The 22695-nt window shown below is 41.4% G+C and overlaps 1 protein-coding gene across 3 annotated transcripts in view; it reads left to right on the plus strand.

Annotated features, from left to right (window-relative positions):
• Positions 1-22695, plus strand: part of ABCG1 (ATP binding cassette subfamily G member 1) — a gene marked incomplete at both ends in the record, with an annotated part of 58138 nt that overhangs the window by 19802 nt on the left and 15641 nt on the right. For all 3 annotated transcript variants that reach the window (XM_082493692.1, XM_082493693.1, XM_082493694.1), the window contains 3 exons: positions 19289-19406; positions 20160-20292; positions 21666-21716. In XM_082493692.1, the coding sequence (XP_082349818.1) occupies positions 19289-19406; positions 20160-20292; positions 21666-21716 (302 nt within the window). The remainder of the gene's footprint in view (positions 1-19288; positions 19407-20159; positions 20293-21665; positions 21717-22695) is intronic.

Consider the following 22695-nt stretch of genomic DNA (forward strand, 5'->3'; position numbering starts at 1 on the left):
AAGGTTTTATGTAAACTAATGGAAACATGTGCTTTGATTTGCAAAAGTCACTGAGAGCATCATAAAATGGTTTGGGTTGGAAGGGACGTTTAAAGGTCATCTAGTCCAAACCCCCTGTAATTAGCAGGGACATCTTCAAGTAGATCTGGTTGCTCAGGGCCCCTTCCAACCTGACCTTGAATGTTGCCAGGGATAGGGCATTCACCACCTCTGCGCAACCTGTTCCACTGTTTCACCACCCTCATTGTAAAAAAATTCTTTTTTATATCTAGTCTAAATCTACCCTCTTTTAGCTTCAAACCATTACCCCTTGTCCTATCGCAACAGACCCTGCTAGAAAGGTTGTCCCATCTTTCTTATAAGCCCCCTTTTAAGCACTGAAAGGCTGCAGTAAGGTCTCCCTGGAGCATTCTTCTCCAGGCTGAATAAACTCAACTCTCTCAGCCTGTCCTCATAGGAGATGTGCTCCAGCCCTCTGATTATCTTTGTGCCCCTCCTCCGGACCTGCTCCAACAGGTCCATGTCTTTCCTGTGCAGAGGGCCCCAGAACTGGATGCAGCACTGCAGGTGGGGTCTCACCAGAGTCAAGTAGAGGGGCAGAATCACCTCCCTCAGCCTGCTGGCCACACTTCTTTTGATGTGGCTCAGGATACGGTTGGCCTTCTGGGCTGTGAGCACACATTGTCAGCTCATGTTCAGCATCCACCAGTACCCCTAAGTCCTTCTCAGCAGGGCTGCTCTCAAGCCCTTCATCCCACAGCTTGTATTGATACTGAGGGTTGCCCTGACCCATGTGCAGGACCCTGCACTTGGCCTTGTTGAACCTCATGAAGTTCACACAGGCCCACTTCTCAAGCTTATCCACCTTCCTCTGGATGGCATCCTGACTTTCAGGCATGTCAACTGTGCCACTCAGCTTGGTGTCATCTGCAAACTTACTGAGGGTGCACTCAATCGTACTGTCGGTGTTGTTGATGAAGATATTGAACAGTACTGGTCCAAATACAGACCACTGAGGGATGCCATTTGTCACTGATCTACATCTGGACACTGAGCCTCTCAGTGAGCCTGTAGCCTCTGGATGTGACCATCCAACCAGTTCCTTATCCACTGAACAGTTCACCTATCAAATCCATATCTCTCCAATTTAGAGAGAAGGATGTTGTGGGGGACAACGTCAAAGGCCTTACAGAAGTCCAGATAGATGACGCCTGTCGCTCATGTTCAGGTTCCTAAGGTGGTCACGAACCTGTTCTCCTACAGTGGGAGGGACTTTGCTCCCCCAGCCCCCATCTTGCGGTTCATCCACTCAAGAGGAGTGGGAAGAGGAATATGGTAGAGGTGTTCTGGCTGATTTTCTTGAGGTCTAGAAACGTCCCTTGACTGTACTGGGGAAGGCAAATAGCAGCACCCAAGATCCACAAATGGACGGCACTCCCCAAAAACAGCTCTGTGCACGTGGTGGGTGTCCATGTTCCTTTGTGGCTGCATTTGCCTTCCCTGAGCACCTCTGATGTGGCAAAGGTAAAGAGCTGATGAGAATATTGTCTGGTTGTGGGCGGCCTCAAGAAGATCCACAGTGTGTACCCCTTACACCTGATATATCTTAGAGGTGTGAGTGGGAGTGCTCCGTGGTCTCCACAGGGATGGGGGGAGTGGGACAGGGGTGGCAAGAGCTGCATCATTGTAATTGTCTTTTTTGCTAGCAGCAGTGCCAGTAATACAGCTCAGGATTTGTGTGAATTGCCCAGTGTGTTTTAAAAAGATTGTGATTGTCTCTTCTGTGTCTGCTTCTCCAGCTCCCCTAATTGTCAACACTTGTAGCCATTCTGTGCTAGTGCTGATGCTAAAACACATAGGAAGAAGTGGCTCCAAATGCTTCCAGGGTGTTTACAACTGTACACAAGGAAAGGAGATTGCAGATAAAGTCAAGATTAACCTCTCCTTTTGTATCGCAGTATCATTATCTAATTAGATCAGAAGCAAAGCCCTGCGACTTAGTCAGTATTAGAGCGTAGGCACCCATTTCAGGAGGAAGCCTTTGAGAAGAGCAATCTTCACCCGTCCACCTACACCATTTTCTTTGCGGCTTTGCAAGATGGAAAAAGCGACAGATGTAAACCCCCCCCTCAAGGCAGCTGCATGTTCTCCTTACGTGCATTGCCTTTAAAGAGACTTCTGCCCCCCTAACCACTGATTCTTGGACAGTCCCCATGGGTGTCCCTTGTCTTTGCTGTCCCTGGGCTGCCGGGGAAGAGACAGAACAGCTCTGCTGGAATTCAGTGTGTCAGACCCTGAGGAGAGGGTTGCCTGGTTTCAAATCACCCATGTTATTTCATTATAGGTGCAGGTAGCCTTTATCAGGGAATTGGAGCCACGATTCAGATAAGATGGATGGAGAGGGAATGGGAGGCAGTGGGGAATTCTTTCCAGTTGCCAGAAAAGGTCATTCACCTGAACAGCTACCATTGTCCCCCAGTAGTTGCTCTGCCCTACTGCAGAAGATGGCCAAGATTGTTTAAATATATGCAGATACTGCAGCTGGGGCTGTTGCTACATAATTCATAGGTCCCAGGTCCCGTTCTTGGGGTTTATATATGTTGGGACTCATGCCCGATTCTGTGATTTTGGTTCTGTATCAGTTGCAAAATGACCCTCTGGTTTAGGTTCAGCAAACATCCCTCTAGAAGAACACGTCTTGTGCGGTTTCTCCAAGCATTCTTCTAATATGACAGATGGTGGGTTTTTTGTGGGTAAAGCCAAACTGTGGGTTTGATTAAGTTTTGAGTTTACCACTCTATGGGAAACTAATCCTGGTGTGACCTTTGCTTTATTGATGTGTAAGGGTCTTACAGCAGTGCTTTGGATCCTTGGGGGAGAACGTACTGTAGCAAACCCTTTCATTTTATTGGCACAATTTATCATTAGCAAATAAATGGGGAGTGTGGGAGAGAAGAATGGAGTATATCAGATTCTGTGCTTGCTCCAAGGTCTTAATATTTGATATCAGTTGACTAAGCACACGCGACCATGAATCTGACCAAGGCATGTAGAGGTGGTAACAGTAACAACAACCATAAAATACAGAAGAACTCTTACAAATACAGAGGTGGAAACTCATCTGTTAGGGGCAGATAGCAGAGCTTAAAAGCAGTTTGTTGGGTTTCACTCAGATCTTTGTTGGAAGTGGAGTGGTGACTCAGTTTTAACGCGTACATACAGAAATTAAAAAAAAAAAAAAGTAGTAATATTTTCAAAGTGTTGTGATTTGATGACAGAGCAACGTTCTGTACTTGTGCCATTACCCGAGTTGTTGGAGCCCCTGTCAGCATAATGTAATCTCACCTGTTGGCACAAAGGCACAGGTGGTGCATCCACCACTTGCACGTAACGATCAAAAGCATTTAGCTAGCACTGAAGTGAAGACTAACAATATTAGAGGTGTGCTTATTTTTCCATTTGCGCACAGGCTACAGCTGTCATTACTTTCCCTGGTTCTGTCGCATACATTTAGAAAAATTTGCAAGCAGACTTTGGACTTGTGCATCTCCCATATGGCACTGAGTGTGCTGCCCCTAGGACTGTCTATAGCATGGCAGACTGCAATTGCGATATCACTTGTGTGTAATGGAGCTGCTCATCTCACAATGAGATTTTATATTAGGTATATCGGATACTTTTAAAAACATGGATTGCTTGAGTGGTTATACCTAATGGAGGGTAGACCACATTTTCCCCGAGGCATCTCATAGCGGTGAGAGACAGGCTTGACAGTCAGATTCATGCCCATGTGAGCTTCTGCTGTGTAAGAGGCTATGTCCAAGCTAGTCAGCAGCCCAGGCTCTCATTATAGACAAGAAATTTCACTGATGGAGTATAGTTACTTCAGCAAGCCAAACAAATGACTCTTTCCGCACGTTTGCTAGGAGGAATAGCTGTGGTGGGGTGGCCCTGGCCAGCAGCTGAGCACCTACACAGCCGCTCTCCATGTGCCTCACCAGAATAGGGGAGAGAATCAGAAGAGCGAAAGCTGAAAACTCGTGGATCGAGATAAGGGCAGTTTAATAAGTGAAGCAAAGCCACATGCACAAGCAAGGCGAAATAAGGGGTTTATTCACTACAGCCCAGTGGCAGGAAGATGTTTAGCCACTTTCTGAAAAGCAGGTCCTCAGCACGTGGGAGTGTCACTTGGGAAGATAGATGCCATAAACGTCCCCCCTTCCTCCTCCTTTTCCCCAGCTTTTATTGCTGAGCATAATGTCATATGGTATGGGCTGTCCCTTTGGTAAGCTGTCCCGGCTGTGTCCCTTCCCAGCTTCTTGCGCACCCCAGCCTACTCTGAAAAAAGAAAGCCTTGACTCTGCGCAAGCACTGCTCAGCAATAGCCAAAACACAGTGTGTTAACACTGTTTTTGTCACAGATCCAAAACACAGCACCATATCAACTGCTCTGAAGAAAATTAACTCCATGCCAGCCAGACCCAGTAGAATAGCTCACATGCAAATGTTTGCATTGTAGTTGTTTGCAGAGGGTTAAAACAAATCCCACCTTGAGTTTGAGAGTTCCTGATGTATCAGTATTCCAATGTGGAAGGTTTCCACCTTCCAGTCTTTGACTCTTGCAATATTGCTGTGTGTCTAGATTGTCTTGAATCCCTGCTTTCGACCCCTCAGCCTGTGTCACCTACTGAACTAGCACAAACCTGTGCTGCTGTATTGATTTTTGTGGTGCCATGTTGTTTTACAGGAACTGAGTCTGGAGAGTGCCTGTGGTTTTTAGGATCAAAGCATATATTTTGAGGTGACCTGGATATTGTTCTGACTGTGTCTTTTCATTATTTCATTTACAGTGATAGCAATTAAGAGGAAAACCACGTAGCAGCCTGGACTCTTAGCTGCTTTTTTTTTCTGTGGGTAGTGGTGTGTTAATAGGTAGCATAGATAAATGACTTACAGAAGTATGCTAAGTGTAGGTAGACCAGTCATATAGAAGTCATACAGTTAGAGAATAAAGAAACCTCAAGAGTCGAGTCAAGTTTAATTTTCTGGTAATGTATCCAAGCAGCATTTTTTTGAAATGTCATTGTCAGTTTAATTGCTGGTCAGGAAAAAAATGGAAACATGTTGTCTTGACTTTGGAAAACAGATGTATTTTGGAATATGGCTTACGGGGTCATCTAATTACAAGGATGTGGGAAGACCAATACTCTTTATGTGAGTCTCTCTTACTAGTGATATACATGAGTCTTCAGACCATTAGCATAACTAATTTCTTTTGATGGACTTCCAGTTTGTGGAGGAAACGACTGCTTTCACTACCAAATTATTCCTGCTCCAATAGACCAGTTGGATCAGCCAACATCCAGCTTAAGTCTGTCCATAGCTTACCCCTTGCCTTTTCATTGAATAATCGAATAACCTAATTGTAAAAACAGGCAAAAAGTCTGAAAAGAAGTTACAGGTGTTACTGGGAAATGAACCAATGCAGAGATAAAGTATAAGTGAAAGGACTGTTAACATAGAGGGTCTCCTGATGAGCCTATAACTGAAAGTCCTTCTGGAAATTTTCAGTATCCTCTTTTTGTTGGGAAATAGTAGTGCATCAGAATAGAAACATGTTGTTTCTTTACTGTATTTTTTACTGCATTTTCAAGGAGGTTTATTAGGTCGAGGACTTTCTAGTTAGGAAGAGAGAAAACCCAATCAAGCTGATGACCAGGGCACCTGAAAATGTAAAACACCCAAATTGGAGTTCTGGATCTCAAGGACTAAGACTTGGTTCACCCTCATCTCAGCATGTCCCACTGGAATGACTTGTTACTGGTTTGTAAAAAGCACAACCAAACAAAAAATCCACCACCAAAACTCAAAGTTGAGTTTTCTCTCAGAATAAGAACAATATAGAAACTTGAGGTGGAAATCATGCTTTTGTGAAACAGGTTATTGCTTCCCAACTTGCTTTACTAATAATTTTGTAGATAATTTAGAAAAGACAGAATTTCCAAAATGCTGAATTATTCTGATGCCTTATTTAGCATGTCCTGTATTTGTGAATTAAAGTTCAGTAGCCTTTTTTTAAACTTCAATTAATTTTAATGTGTACATGTGATTATTTTTTTTTAGTATGTAAAATAAAAGTTAATCAATTTGATGATACTTGTACTGCAATCTAAGTACATCTGTCAAATGGTTATTTCTGTTTTGTGTGTGATATGTCAAAGAGTTTTCCTCTTGAAAACTCATCTTTACATGGGACATATTGCTGATAAAACACTTAATTGCTTAGGATATATGGTTAGCAGAAAGAGCCAAGCTTTGTTTGTGCTACTCTATAAGCATCAGCTAATCCATAATATAAAATGTAGGTCAGCTGGAGCTTTTTAAAACAGATGGAAATTCAGTAGTTTATGGTAGTTCAATGGATGTATGTCCCCACAAGGCTGCCAACTTCTCCAGTTCCGAATTGCAAAAAAAAACCCAGAAATCAGACTGCTGAAAGGCGCTCATTCTAACTCATTTTCATTCCAGAAGCAGCAATGCCCTGTGCACTGGGTTTTGTTTGTAACATATTCAGCGCTGACATGCTACAGAAGATGATAATTAGTTCAGTGGCAGTTAGAGGATTTTATATTTAGTTTGCTGACAACAAAAAGTATTTTAATTTGGGCAACTTTGTTAGTGTAAATATTCAAGAAGAGAGATAAAAACACAGTTGTTCTAAGTAACATGCGAGAACTGGAGGTAATCCAGGGTTTATTTCCGCACACACTTCAGGTTTTCCTTTATTTTTATATTCAGGGTCGTAGGTTATATCTGTTACTAGACTAGTGCTAGAACAAAGTAAACATCCTGTGTTTCTGTTTCATGAAAGTCTTGGGAGCGTTGAGGAGAAATGGGCAGAATCACTATGGCTATTTCTGAAAATAAGTCTCCCAGGACACATGCTCCAGCTGTCCATATGGCTGGCCATGGGGATGTCCCGCTGCCATAGCAGCTTCTTCAGCCTCAGCGGTTCTTCTGAAAATGACTCCTGTTCTCGTTCACTGAGCTATTCCAGTTTTGGAGGCCAATTGCTGAAGTTTCTATCCATGTCTCTGCTCCTGGGTGTATATAGTAGAATTAAAGACTCAATGCATGAGTTTAAAATTTACTTTTTAAAACACCTTTGATATTTGCCTCTGAGGGTGTTTCAAAGGGTCCTTTTGGCTCCAAGCGTTGCTCAGCCTGCTTGTGGGAGAGAATGGGATGGGAGCAGTGAGAATGTGAGGAGGTGGGAGTGCTTCCTGCAATTTGCAGTGTAGAATTGGTTTGAGACGGTGGGAAGAGGCAGGAGAAGGATGTGCAGGAGCTGTCCAGACGGTCCGATGGACGAGTTGCTTGGCAGTTGCCTGTTCTTCAGAGAAAGTTCCTGCAACAAACTGTTGTCACTATTGCAGTTGAGTAAGACTGCTGTGAAAAACTGCTTTTCATCTGGAGTCAAATGTAATATTTTGAGTTACTGAAACTGACTTGTGAACTGTGATTTTTTTTAAAGGGCAAACACTGTGGCAGCTTTTAAATTGCGGTGACCAGGACTGAAAACATTTTTCAAAATCCAAGAAATGTGACTCCCCATGTCTGTAAGGGCCAGGGACAAAAAGTTGTCTTGTGGGCATGTAAGTCATTGCAGAAATCTGTGTTTTAAACAACAGCTCTTGTTTCTAATAGTGTGGGAAAAGGTATGGGTTTTTTCCTATGCAATTTGCAAGAGACATTTCTTCACATTCCACTTTAACATAGAGTTTGTAATACAAATGCACATTAGGGAAAGCTTTTGTTTACACACCAAGCTCTTCAGGGTAGATACTGCTGTCAGACCCAGCTTGGAAGAAGGAGGTACTACATAACTTCAGCAGCTTCTGCTGTAAATCTAGAAAGCCCCAGGGTGTTCCTCTCTAGCCTTTACACAGGTAGGTAGGAGAAGGGAGACAAAGTTGTACTTTTGCTTTTATTCCTTCCTGCTTTCTTGTTCTGTGCGTGCATGTCGGTGGGGAGAGACTGGGAGGAGGAAGGGAGAGCCCAACAGTAAAAAATGTGGTGGCTCTGAACATCAATACAAGAGCCCCAAAGTAGCCTTCTCTGAGGCAGGAAGGGTTTCTGTCTCTCTTGTTGCAGAGGGACCCAGCTGAGTCTGCACTTCGAAATGAAGGCATATGGGGCAGTTCAGTTCATAACTGCTGCTGGGCTATTTTGGAATATCTCCTATTTGAAGATTTTTTTCAAAAGGGAAGGGATGTTGGGAAGGGTTCTGGTTTTCTCTGTTTGTAAGACTGTGAATAATACTATTTGTACTTTGAGGTATAAAGGTACTGCAATTATGAGAAATTGCTTTCTGCCTGACTGGCATACGTAAACAGCTTTCATCTCTAAATGTATGTATCAGGCTTGTGACTTCAGTTTGTCATTCGAGGGAATGTGTCACCCTTTCATTTCAAATTGTGTTGGCTCTTCTTTTGTCAGGAAAGACCTTTCTTGCGTGCTGAAGTAACAGAAACAAAGGCAATTAAAAAAAGGCAGCAAAAAGCAATTATCAAACAAGGATTAGGCTATGGATATTGCTTTGAAAAGACATTTCCACTGGATTCAGAAGAAAGATGAAGCTGTGCGTCATTCATACATGGGTTTCTTTTTTCCCTTTCATGTTTCCAAAGCGTTGAAGATAAATTAGGGTAGCTATTTTCTTTGCAGGCAAAGTACAAGCTATGCCCCAGATCTCCAAATGCTTCAACATGTAAATACTGCTTCTGAAGCCATCAGGTCTTGTTGCAAGTACAGATTTATTTGCATCCATGTTTGAAGGTTACTTTCGTTCATTGACCTATTTAATTGTCATTCCCTATCCTCAGTCACAGGCATATGGCTTCATGTGCATGCGTAGGGGAGATGAACAGCTTTAGCTCTCTCAGGCAGAAACATTCAACAGAGAAACCGGCAAGAACTGAATCTTGCCGTGGACATATCTGATTAGCATTAATAGGCAGGAGCCATATATAATTGTAATCATTCTGTAAAAACCTCAGTAGAAGACTATAACCTTGCTGTAGGACCGGATAAAGGGAGCTATATAGAAAAGGTATAAAAATACAAGGAAAGGCTCAGAACAGCTGTTGCAGTGGGACTAGTATCAACCAATATGGGATATTTCTTTACAAGAAGGGTGTCCAGTAGTTACCTGGGGCTGTTATTGGCTCAGGTTGCGTCAATGGGTTACGTATGTACTTCAGCTCTGCCTGATCATAGCTGTACAGAACGTAGACTTGAAGGGGGCTGGCGTCTCACAGCATGGGGGGGAGGTGTAATCAACAGTTTCGGGAGGCAGGAGGTTGTGCCCATGATGCTCCTGACTCCTGTTCTGCTCCTCCATACTGTTGGAGGAATGCGTGTTTCAAGAATGTCTGTAAATTCTGTGTCCACCTGCAAGCACTTCAGTCTCCTGTTACTTGCTTGTATGGGTTCTCTGTAAGTAAACCCTTTTTTGTTTATAGAGAAACATTGCCTGGTCAGGAGATGTGATACAGCCAGACAAGGTGAGTGAGGTTGTATAACCTCTTAAACCTTCAGACTCAAAATTATGTGGTGGCAGAGCTTGCAGCCTAATGGACTGTCATATCGAGTTATTCCAAAGAGAAGCAGTATTCAGATACTAAAATAATGCAGTGAGCAGCTTGCATAGTAGAGAAAGAGCATAATGCACACAGCTCTTATTTCGAAGTTTCAGAAGAGCGAAATCTTTACTTAGTCAGGGCTTTTTTTGTTTTACTGCACAACATGGACTGTCAGATCCGACGTCTCGCATAATTTTATTATCTTGTCCAGGGATCTGAGCATACAATGAAATTAAAGGGACTTTTCAGGTTCTTCATATTCTACAGTTTGGTTTAAGACTCTCCTACTGCTAGAACTTAGTTTCTCATCTGGATTGCCATCTTCTCATCGATGCATTCTCTCTTTTGTTATCCAACATGGCCTACAGTAACTATGGATTTCATGTCATAAATCTTGGCTTGGGGGCTCATGATCTCCCTTTAGGCTCCAATTTACTGTATGTTTTAGTGACTTGCCACTGAAGGAAGTTAGCTGATGACATTTAGCACAAAGGAAGTGCACTGACAGAAGTCAAATCTTAGGCACCCACACAAACAAAATTCAAAAACTGCTTTAAATTTTCTTCTCAAACATTTAGCTTTTGATTAAGATCTAATCTTCCAAAGCACATTTAGATTTTTCAGGCTGTGAGATGTTCTGGTTAAGTTTGAACCAAGAGCTACCAATACAGTGATGTGTTCTTGAGCTAGTAGATAGCTTGAAGCAGAAATCAGTAGAGTTTTGAAGTGTCCCAAGTTATCAGAGTGCAAAGTAAGTGCTAAATGCTAATGATAAAGTAAAATCAGAACGTGTGATACATTTGTGCATCCTGAATGTGAGAAGGATGCTCTTCTTGATATGTTCATGGGGAGCATCTGAACATGTGGAATGCTGATTCAACTTGAAGATTTTCAGTGTGCAATTTGTGTGCTTAATTACTGCAATTGTGCAAGCAAATGAGCGACCACAACCAAACTGACATTTAAAAAACACAGAAGATGTCTTGATATCCATTTTATTTGTGACTGATACTGAAATCAGCCATGATTTTGTTGGCAAAAGATGAGATTTGTCACAGCATATAGGGGTTTGGTGTCTAGTCTAAGCTAATTGTCCTGAACTCCCACTATAGTTAAGAGAAAGATGCACTTCCAGAGGGTTATTTATCCCTTCCCAGAAAAGGAATGCAAAATAGGTAGAATTAATTATCTGTTAGGTGTCCCTGTTTCTCTCTGTTGGTAATTTATGGGTCCTAAACAATGAATTTAGGTTAAATGGCAAACTTTTGGATGTATAAAATTAGGTAGATTGAACGCTACAAGGCTCGCTGTGAGCATGGGCTAAGCTCTCCATCTGAGTTATGAATAATCTGTCCCATGATCACTAAGTGGGAAATCGGCTGTGGATCAAGAGCAGTATGTTTAAGAAGGTCTGGTTGTGGGCTATATTAAGAAATGCAGTGTAGTCCACCACAAAGAGCAAGCTTTGCTGCCCAGTGGGATTTTTTTTTTTGCTTTACTTTTTCTTTTTCTTTTTCTTTTTTTTGTAAAGCATGAAAGACTTTATATTTTTGGGTTGAGAGCAATGGATTCCCCATTTCTGAGTTGGAAAGGACTTTGAGGCAAAGGAATTTGATTTGGTTAGTTCAAGCACTCACTTAGCTTTTCTGCCCTCTCTGTCCTGATGTTTTGGTGCCTGGCATGCTGTTTTATAGACATTTACATAACGAAGGTCGTTTCTCTGAGGCAAGGTACAAGAATGCATTACAATTGTAAATTCCCTTAATTGTCCTAAAGCAGGGCTCAGAGCTTAGACAATGGAAAATCCTATTGTTAAACGTCCCTGAGGGACTTGTGAATAGAACAGAAATATATAGTTGTGTGGATTCTACAGCTAAAGTGGAAAAATAAAATGGTTTATTTGCTTGTGATCCACAAATGATGGTGGAAGCCATGAGCCAATGACCTGTGATTTTACATATAGGTTTTATTTGGTAGAGAGTTACCTTAAACGTGTTTATTATTTCTAGTGTGACTTTGCCCCCCAGGCTTTACAGAGGTACAGTTCAGGCCAATATACAATTAGGAAAGTTCCTATTATTAAAGCAATATATTTTTTTCACTCTGTTTGTCAGGAAAGCTGTGTCTGTCACAGACTTTTTCTTGAAGTTAAGATGCCTCTTTTTCTTCCCAAGTATGGGTACCTGTAACTCTCTCTAACTTAAGCCTGTTTGAAATCAGTGGGGAGCTTGGGAAAAAAAAATATCCATTTAAATAATCCCCATCAAGACTTTTTTAAAAATTCAAATTATTTAAATAATTGTCAATTGATAATCCCTCTCATCTGAGAATTTACAAACTCTTACACGTTAACAGACCCTACCACTGAGAGGAAAGCATTCTGTACTCACGTAGTGAGTGGGCAACACAGTGCCATGGCTGGTTAATAGCAGAATTAGAACTACATGGAAGAATTAGAACTACATGGAAGAATTAGAACTACATGGAAAACGGCTCCCTGATGATGTGCCAATTTAGGGAAACGCCCTGGCTTTGAACGAACTTTGATTCAGGTGCAAAGCCCCAAGTATCTTCATCTGATCATTGGGAAGTGGTTTAATTTTTGTTTGATACTAAATTAAAGCAAACAAGCCATCCAGTTTGGAATGAAACTGTTTGAATGGCTCAGCATGAACTGTGCATAAGAGGTAACTCCATTTAACTGTAAGTCCTGTTTGTGTTTCAGAATGGAAAAGGTTTCTCAAGAGACGGATTCCTGGGTGGCACAGACTGCTGGAAGGTCCCCAGCTGCTGAAGGGGCTGTCCCAGCTCCCTGCCTTGCTTGTGAATCGAGCGCTCTTGTCCCACCAGTGACAGTCCTGCAGCCCATGCAGCTGGAAAAAACAAACCCTCTTTGTTCTTAATTTCCCAGGAACGGTTTCCAGATGGACAGGCTTGCTGTCCTCACTGGGTGTGTAGGTGCATTTGAAGGCCAGCTCAAGGGAAAGTGATGGGAAGGTGTCCTGAAAAGAAAGGGCAGAAGGACACTGCCCATTTCAGTAACAACTTCATCTTCTATTGTTGTAAGCTGCTTCTGAAACTATATGCTCCAAATAGCCTCAAACCCTGAAACTGGGCCACCACCTTGCAATAGCTACTAGTCACTCCACACATCTCCTGGTATGTGTACGGCTGTTGTTTACATGCACAAACTGGATGGCTGTGTGACTGCTGAGTGGTAAAATGGAACTGTAAATCATCGGGAACTAATTTACGTGCACAATTATATTATTTATGTGCAAATAAGAGGAACCCACACCTCCTTTCATGTGCAAATAGACTATGCAGTCGTGACTGGGCTCCAGAAAGTATCACAATAAATGCAAGGTGTTTACAGTCTCTGCCCTCAGTGCTCTGCAGTGCCAACCTCCTGGTCTGCTGTAAGTGCATACTTACTTCGGGGGTTTAGGAAGGTGCTCACTCAGTGCAGGGTTGGGGGCAGAAGAGGTAAAGCAGCAGGAGACCGAGTGAGCCTCCGTGGGACTGCAGTACGGGGTGTCTTCACGGGAATCTCTGTGCTGCCACTCCTTGCTTACCGTGGGAGGTGTCCCTGCCTGTGGCAGGGGGGTTGGAACTCGATGATCTTCGAGATCCCTTCCAACCTAAACCATTCCATTATTCTGTGATAAAACTCCATTAGATGAAGCAGATCGGTGTAGTCTCTAGCAGTAAACATGTAGACGTTTTGCTGTGACAGTGTCTTCTCAGGAATGAGAAGAATGGCTGAGATGCAGAAAGTGAATAATAAAATGAGAAAGATCAGAGGAGGGGTTTTTGTTGGTATATTTGCATCTAGGTGTATGGAAAAGACTTTTTGCTGGTGTAAAAATGGTAAATAAATATGTTTCCTAGCTAATATTTTATTACATCTACAAATGTTTCTAGTGTAAATCTGGCCTTGGGCTGTTATCTCTGTGTGTGTGTGCGTGTGTGTGTTTCTCATCTTGTGCTTCTCTGTAGAATTTCTGCCAGCATTCCCCAGCTGTTCGGTTTTCTGATATAAATCTAAGGAGTCTACAAATGAAATGTCTGCCAGATACCATGAGGATGTTTTCCACGTCTGCATGGACTTCTGCAAGCTCTTCCTTTCATGCATAAGTCACTAACTTTCCTTCCAATATGACACATGACCTGTTTAGTCTGTTTATCCCTTACCTGTGTTGTTGCGCAGTAGGTAATCCAGGGAGTGGCTGTTAGCCATGGAGGTGTGGGTATGGTGGATCTTGGGGGCAGCAGCAAAGGCATAGATTTGCTAGGAGCATTTTTCCATAGTAGAGAGCTCCCTACTCCTGCCTCAAGGGGAAAGGTGTGGATGTGGCGCCTTGATTCCCCTTCCCTTATTCAGGTTTTGTGGTGGAGAATTCCCTGGACTTTGGCATACTTTTTTTCATTGAAACAAGAGGAAATGAGAGAATTAAGCCAATAAATTTTAGAAAAGAATAGGAAAATCCAATGGAGGTTTAATGGAACAGGGTCAGTATACAGTGCCAAGGAATGGCTGTGGTTTCTTCTCATGATTTAACAAGCAATTTGATTGATGGTACTGTAAATTAATAGAATTGTGTATTTAAATTTAAATTGCTGTTTAAAAAGTATGTTGCTTGTTGAGGCATTAAAATGAGGCAGGTCAGTAATACAGTAATATAGTACTTGCCTGAGTGCCTTGTGTATTTTCAACTGTATGTTTCTAAGCAGTAGTAAATCACATCCCATCTAAAAAAAGCAGCACAAAAAGATGAAATATTTTACTTGTATAATTTTTTTAATAAAGAAATGGTGCAATTCTACGTGGCTGCAGGTAGGAAGCATGGAAAGAGCAGGCTTGCACTTTTAAATGCAAAATGCTACTTATTTTGTGGCTCAGTTTTCAGTCATTTATAGTTTTGCCAAATCCTCTTTGAGTTGAATTTTCCTACATTACCTACTTGCTGTAATGAATTTTCTGAGAAACCTTTGAGCAATTTCAGGCCAGTGGTACTTCCAAGGTACCAACAGCTATTTCCTACCTTCAGAAGAGCTTGTGATGAAAGAGAAACAGTTCAGATATATTGGGAAGGGCAAATCCTGCTCTAATTGCAGCAAGCAGGGAAAGCCTGCTGTGCTCACCTGGGACCTGAGACGGGCACTTGGTGCCTATTGGTGGATGCAGAATTAGGCTACAACACCGAGAAACTTCTAGGAGCCTGTGTGATGTTTCTCTGAGTACCAAATGAGTATGTTACTGGCAATGAAATGCAAATGAATGAAACATTTTAGTCAAAAACCTAGAGACGGTATTTACCTGAGGAAATTCATTGTAAATGTAGGAGTGAGGTTTTGTTAAGTTTTTTTTGGTGCTGATTCAGACACATTCTGAAGCATGCGCTCCTCCCCTAAACATGGGGAGGGGGCGGTTTGCTTCTTTCCAGATTAATCATAATTTTTGTGAGAATGGTAAAATGAAATCTCCCCAGAAATCCTTGTAGAATCCACGGGGAAGCAGGTAAAACCATCAACATGTTTCTCCCTTGCTGAATTCATAAGCAGAAATTTTGGTGACTTGAGCAACGAGAGCTCCCCTGTTATCTTCATCAATACAAGAGGTCACCCTCGATCAGCGCATTAAACAAGGGGCTGCTGTGGGCTTTGTGCAGTGAGGGAAATCCGCCTCTTGAATGGGGGTCTGTTCAGGCCAGTCATGTGTTTCTGGCTGTGAATCTGGTCTAATATCACCGTGCCTGGAGTTTGCTTTCCATGGGAAATCCTAACATGGGAAAATGAAACAGATTTTGCTTCTCCTGGAGAAGCAGTTGAACTCTGGAATGTAATGTGAGGTGAAATTAACACCAAATTTTTTTGCATCGCTTGAGTTTTCTCAGTTTTGATTTCTTACTTTTTTGTATTCTTAGTGGGTTGGACTGCGAAAGTTGCTGAGTGCTTGTTCTGGTTGATGATGGTGTATTAATGTCCTGTTGACAAATTCACGTTTTAAGTAGTTCTTGAAAACTGGTATTTGGATTCCCATGGGCGTCAACTTCTAGATATATTTTTAAGGGTGAGGTTGCAGTAATTACAGGAGGGAACATTGGAAAACTGAGAGGATCCAAGCTATTTTCCATTGGAAATCAAAACAGTTTTAAGAGAAATGCCTGAAAGTCATGAGGCTAAACTCAGTCTTGATGTAAGTCCAGGCCAAAAGGAGACAGCCGCTGTGGTGCTTGAACTGAGCGGCCCACAATATGCGTGTCTTGGTGTGAGTTTGCTTTGAGGTTCAGCCTTTCATTAAATTCTGGGGTACCAAAACTCCTTGCTGCACTGATCATGAACTGGTCATCTGAGGAAAATGAGGTAGGCCAGGTAAATCGGGATTGAAGGTGGTCTGAAATTCCTAATATACAGCAGATGGATATGAAACAGTCTCTGTACTGTAAGAGTACAATCCCCTCCAAATGCATAATCTGTTCCTCATGAAAGACATGTGGCCCAATATAGAAGTTTTAGGTCAACTGATTCAGTTAAAGATTAGCCTCAATATTCTGAAAGAGAAGACTGTAGTTACTTATGGACTTTAATTCCTTATAAAGGATTATACTGCTAACCATGCTACTGCTACAGTGTCAAATCATTTTGCGGGTTTGCTAAATTAACCTTTGTAATAGAAAGGCTTCTTATGTGCTTCGAGTCAAAAGAAGAGATGGTTTTGAGTTTGTAGCAACTTAAAATGCCAATGATTGGAATCCTGATCTAAAATTCATAGTTTTTTCTATTTCTTCTTAAATCATGTTCCTCTACTGTTTTGCAAATGAGTTGCAGAGATGTGTCCCACTGTGATTTAACATGGTGTACAGGATACTTAAAATGGAAATCTGCATCAGAGGGGCAGAAACAAGTGCAGGTAATGAGGGGGAAGATACTGCAATTAAAGGTAAACTGATTATCATTTGTGGAATGATGTTTGGAAAAGTGACTTTAATGGATGTAATGTTAAATCGCGCAGTTATATGCAGTGAGAGGAAAGGCTTCAATTTTAGGTAATGATGCATACATTGATACATGTTTTCAGTTGATGAGTGTGTATTTTAGCTTGTTCCTCCCTCAGTATTCACGGCTGTACACATTCTTTATGCTCCCCTATAAGTTTGTGCAATATTTACTGTCCTGATCTTAGCACTCATGATGAGCTGACTATTATGGAACTCTGACGAGAACCCTCTGCCCTGGAAATCTGAGTCAGAACAAGGCTGTGCAATAGAAATTGTTGTAATGGAGTTGCCATGCGATGTTCTGTCATGTTGAACTGCTTTGTGGGGCAGACAGGGAATAGAGACAGACACCAATGAGTACTTTACCCTGTGCACTACATGTCGGACCCGGTGAAGGAAATCCTGTCCTAGTGGAAGTTAATGACAGGCCAACTTGGCCAGCTTTTGACCAGTGTGAGGAAGAGTTTCCCAGCTGGACATAACTTGTGTGTGTGGTGGGTGTGTGCATAATGCAAATAATTGGTGGTAAAGTCTAACGTTTGAGTCCCTCATAAATTTAATAGGCTTGGGAGGTAGCTGGTTCTCATTACACTTAAGGGACTTTGTCTCTATAGATCCCATTTAGTAAATACTGTCATGTTTGAAAGGTCTTATCTCTTCTTTGCGCTTTTCCTTCAGGTGCTGATATCCAAAAGGTGGTAACATTAGTGCGAGGGACAAGCTTGTTAGACCTTTTCGGGGAGCCATGGATTTCTCTCTTCAAAATAGCTGTTCCTTTTGATAGATTGTCTTTGCTTTTGTTCTTAGGACTTTCTCCATAAGCAGGCAGTGTGAATATACTACTGTTTTCATACCCATGATATCTTGTAGCTTCCAAACAAGTTGTTTCTTTCAGGTCCAGGACAAGATTTTAGAGTGAAAAATTACTGGCCTGTTTAAAAAAAGGCACTCGAGCAAACTGTTATTTTGATACAGTTGGTTAGTTACATTTTCTAGGACATTTGCCATGAAAATGGTAGGATCAAGTATTTCTAGAGTGACTTTTTGTGGCTTCTCCTTTCCTCCTAGGCTGGGGAGTGCTTGGAGAAGACTATTGGCTATGGATTTGGGAAGTCCCATGGCAGCATGACATTAATGTTTTTGTGCAAAAATTTGCTCTCTGTGGCATTGAAAAGGTGTGAATGGAGACTAGAGAAAAGAAGAAAATTTAAAGAGAATGCTAAGTGGGGCTGAAAGGAAACCAAGAAATGAAGGAGTTAGGAAGAAAGAGAAGATAATGTACCATTCATTTTGTAGAAACTTGCAGACGAGGTGATTTTTTTACAGCATTTCAATGTTCCAGCTACAACTTATGTTAATGATAATCACAGCACTGGGGTAGTTCACATGTGGCATATAAATGCTGCCTGCATATTTTGCCTGTATGGCAAAATGGATTGCCAAATCCCAAAACTGCGTGTAAATGGATCTTCCACTCTTCTGTTTTGGTTTTAATTTAATTACAGAAACATTTTCAACATATAAGATTGTTTTTTGACACCTTACTTAACATTTTTTTTATTATTAAAAGTTTTAACTAAAAGCACTGGTAATTAAATTATGTAAGCAAGCAAAATAATAAAAGGGAAAGAGATCCTGAAAAGTTTAAATGCCGGTCAGAGCTCTCTCCACCCTCCCCACCCAATTGTTATGCCTCAAAATGGCAATCATGGAGGACAAGATGGATACAACTAAATCCACATCTGGAATTCTCATTGGAGTACAGTTTTCTTACACCTAGAGTAACGTGGAATTTGGGACTTCAAATTAAGGTTCATTGGGAAAGGTATTTAGGAATAAGGTGAGATATTTGAAGTTGGTGTTGTGGTTCTGGAATACTAGAACAGCTTTGCCTGAGGACATATTTATTGTGTCATGATCTTGTGAAGTGGATTAAATGGGGAAAAAAACCCTATATGTTCTTAATCTGGAATAACCATTTCCCTAGCAATTATTTTTACAGAGTTACCGTGGTCAGTCTCCCTGTCTAGACAAGCCTTTATAGTTCTTATGATAAGAGAGTCCTTATGATAAGACAATGAAGCAGGATTGTCTTTTCCTGTATGTCTCCTTTTGCTGTGTTTCTTGTCATGCCTCCTCTTTTAGTGGGGAATAAACAAAAGCATAGGGCTTTGCCTTTGAGATCATGGCTGTTACTCTCCAAGAAGTTGTTGGTTTGGTAAGAGGGCAGAATTTTGGCATTGAAGCTTCCATAATTGGAGGGCAGTCTATTCCAAGGCTATGGAGTTACGTTACATTAGATATGGTAATGGAGACACCAGCATCCTTGTGAAATACTCTGAGAAGGCACTTACCAAATGGCAGCACGGTTTCTTATCCCTGTTTGAAAATTTTCCTAGAGTGAATCAAGAGTGTGTGATCCTGTAATTCCACCATACTACTTGTGTAGTGGGAGGAGGCTGCCAGCCCCGCTCAGAATTTGGCTTTTGGTAGTTTTTGCAGTGTGCTGGTCTTAGCATCAATCAGCCTTTTAGTATGTACCTGCTAATGCCTATTTGTCATTGCTGTTTAGAGAAAATAAACTTTCATTGCCCGCCAGACGTGATTATGAAGGGTTTGGTGAAGTTCTCTTTCTTCTTTCAGGTTATAAGACACTTTTGAAAGGAATTTCAGGGAAGTTCAGCAGTGGAGAACTTGTTGCAATTATGGGTCCTTCAGGAGCCGGGAAGTCAACGCTCATGAACATTCTGGCAGGATACAGGTCAGTAGCAATGAAAATCCCAAGTAAGATAAGGTCATCTAGCCTGATAGCTCCTTGGAGACAACGGCAGAAGAAATCTTACCCATTGTTTATGGAAAACGGGTATTTCACAGATTTTGAATTAGATTCTTATTGCTTATATTTTTCCTGTTCTAGTCACTTAGGATTTATCTGTTAACAAGTCGGATCCAAAAATAGGAAGCAATTTCAAGTCTAAAACACACAAAAAATTCTCCTTTCTAGCTGTGTAAAAGATCTGACTCAGTGTCTTATGTTTGTGATATTTTTAAATCACATTTTATAAGCACTTGAAAAAAATGACCCTTTTTAGTTGCCGCTTTCATAATGTTGATGTCTTCTTGACCAAATTGCAATGTATGAAGTGACTGTGGTTCATCTTCCTGAATCCCCTATTGTATGGCCAAATACAAAGTGTCTCTGTGTTGTTGTTACTAGGGCATAGGGAACAAGATGGAGAAACCTACAAAAAAGTCACTTGTATGGCTTGATATTTTTTCAGACATTCATATAAGACAGCACACATTTTGTACTAACTTCGAGTAAAATTTTCAGCAAAATTGCATGAAGCTTCTTATGAAAAAGAGCATAATCATGAAATTAATTAGTTTCTATTCACTGTATCAGTTTTATTCCATACTGGGCAATAATTACCTAAGACTTCCACATACTCAGGCCTGTGGCAGCACAAGTGAAGGCAAGATTCACCTCTGGTTATTTTCTTGGTCATTTCAGAGAGACAGGAATGAAAGGAGAAATTCTTATCAACGGACAGCCTCGTGACCTGCGCTCTTTTCGCAAAGTCTCCTGCTACATCATGCAAGATGACATGCTCCTTCCACATCTGACTGTCCAGGAAGCTATGATGGTGAGCTTTGCTTTCAGCTCTTAATTTATTTGGGTGGGAGAAAATGGAAAAATCTTTGTGTATTGCGCACTGTCTTCCTCGTAATGCCACGAACCGTTATCTCTATTTGATCCCGCTCAATGAAAGTGCTTGGACTTTGATGATGCCTTGAGTTCCATTTCAGGCTCATCCTTCTAGGGGTTGTCTGAGCTTCTTTAGCTTTGTTGTTTTCAATTGGTAACCAGCATTATAATGTGGAAGAAAATCTATGGCCTGTACTCTGTAGACCGCTCAGAGAATGGAACCTACAATTCTGCACAGAATGAGCCTTTGACCATCTTTTTTCCTCGATGGTGGCTGAATAACCTTGTCTCGCCCTTTCTCCCCATTTTCCATGCTGTTTTGACTTGAAGATGGTCTCTCCGCTACACTTGTGTGCCTTTTCTTTAATAAAGGCATTGTATAAAATCTCTTCCAGTTCTTCGCAGGAAAGCAACAGGAACAGCATAATCCCAAGGCAACATAAATTCTTGTTGCTGTTTTTCATGGCATCAAGAAATTTACTAGTTGACAGCTTGACCAATCAGTCTGGAAGTACCTGTTGCTCAGTTTGAGAAACGATCCAGTTTTTCTCAGAGGATGTTATCAAAATAAGGCTAAGGTTGTTCATACTGTATGCCACCATCAATTCACAAATTTTAAGGCCAAAAGAAATCACTGTAGTTTTTATGTGGCTAATTTACTGCAAAGGCTCTTCTCTGTGAGGAAGTTTTTCTTCTCTTTTGTTTACTTGAACATCGTAGTCAGAATCCCATAGGACCGCTTTTGTAGAATTGGGCTCAGACGATACCTGCCATATAAATTAATCAGTCAAGGCTCTGACAAGAATAATTACTTGATGGTTTAATTGCTTATAATAAGGGTTAATCATAATGTTTTGTGGAGCTGCCTCTTAGGACAGCAGATGACATCTTTCACAAGATTATTTCTCTACTCATTTGTTCACGTCCTGGAGAATGGCAGAGTTGTTTGGCTATCCTTATGATACAGATGAAGCACAAATAAACTGTGATTCTAGGATTGCCTGGGAAGTTAGTGGCTATGCAAAAAACATGAATCTCCCTTCTTCTTCTCAAGCTCTTTGACTTGCAGAATGGCCTTTCATTCTAATGCACTTTTTGTCAGATGCTTGAGTGATTGCTTGAGTCAGATTATACTCAGTTACCTTCTGCACAGGCATATGTGATGCTTGTCATTTGAACACTATAGTTCAACTTAAACTTTCCTGACTTGGTTGAAAGAAGTTGTTTAAATGCTATATTGGGATGCCAGAGACATCCACTGTAATTGATGTTGACCATTACAAAATCCAGTTCCATTGTATTGCATTCCAGGTATCTGCTCATCTGAAACTTCAGGAGAAAGATGAAGGCAGGAGAGAAATGGTATGTATACTTTCCATCAAACTGAGAATCTTTTGGGGGTGCCCAGGAGATCCACGAAGTGAGCTCCATAAAGCGGCCTTTTTTGTCTAACGTTGAATTGCATTGGATTTGTAATGATAGAATAAATCATAACCTCAAAGCTGACAGGTATCATTATGAAGGAACGTTTACTACAGTCTCTATGAAAGTTGCTTTCAGTATGAGACTGAGTAAAAGATCTACTGAAATGAATTCAGCGGTTTTGTAGGATTCCTTTTAATGTACCTTAGCACCTTAGATTCTCTTACATGCACGTCTAAGGGCCTGGGCATCTCATGTGGCGAGATAAATCAGTCTGGCAATGGTGACTGTAGGCCTTAATTTTTCCAAGGACTAAGGAAAAAATTAGCAGTTCTGAGTTTCTGTGCTCGTGTTTGGAAGTGTTGATCTTTATGGCTGGTGATCTTTATGCCCATGCTAGTGGGCATATTGTTGCATGCAGTTGCAGTTAAGATACAGATTCATTTATTTTGAAGCTGTTTTGAGTGACCGAGGTTTGGACGCGTAGGAAACCAGGCTAAAACATGGACTTATCTTTTCTAAAACACTGGGAATGAGTTGCACAATTTACTTTTGCACCTTTGCTACACTGCCCTGCAGCCTGTGGCTGACATATGACGTTCTTGAGTGGATGAGAAATCCTGGTGGTTTTGTCCATGGAGACCTATAACCCAGCTGGACCTGCACTAGGAAGTGTGCTCCTGTCACCCATCTGATTGCCACAATTCCTGCCCATCATTTGATCTGACACGGGGCTGTCCTTTTAAAGAAAACAGCTTGGACGTGTTACCACAAAATGGCTTCTGACGTGTTAGTTTGTGCATGAGGTGGCTTTCTCAACTGAATTTGGTTACCTTAGTTATACTTCAAAGGGCTGGAAATGTGCCCTTTCTACACGTTCATTTTGCACTTAAAATGTCTGGGCCTGCGTATTCCTAAG

Source organism: Vanellus vanellus (genome assembly GCF_965231255.1).
Source record: "Vanellus vanellus genome assembly, chromosome: 1".
NCBI classification, from domain to species: Eukaryota; Metazoa; Chordata; class Aves; order Charadriiformes; family Charadriidae; genus Vanellus; species Vanellus vanellus.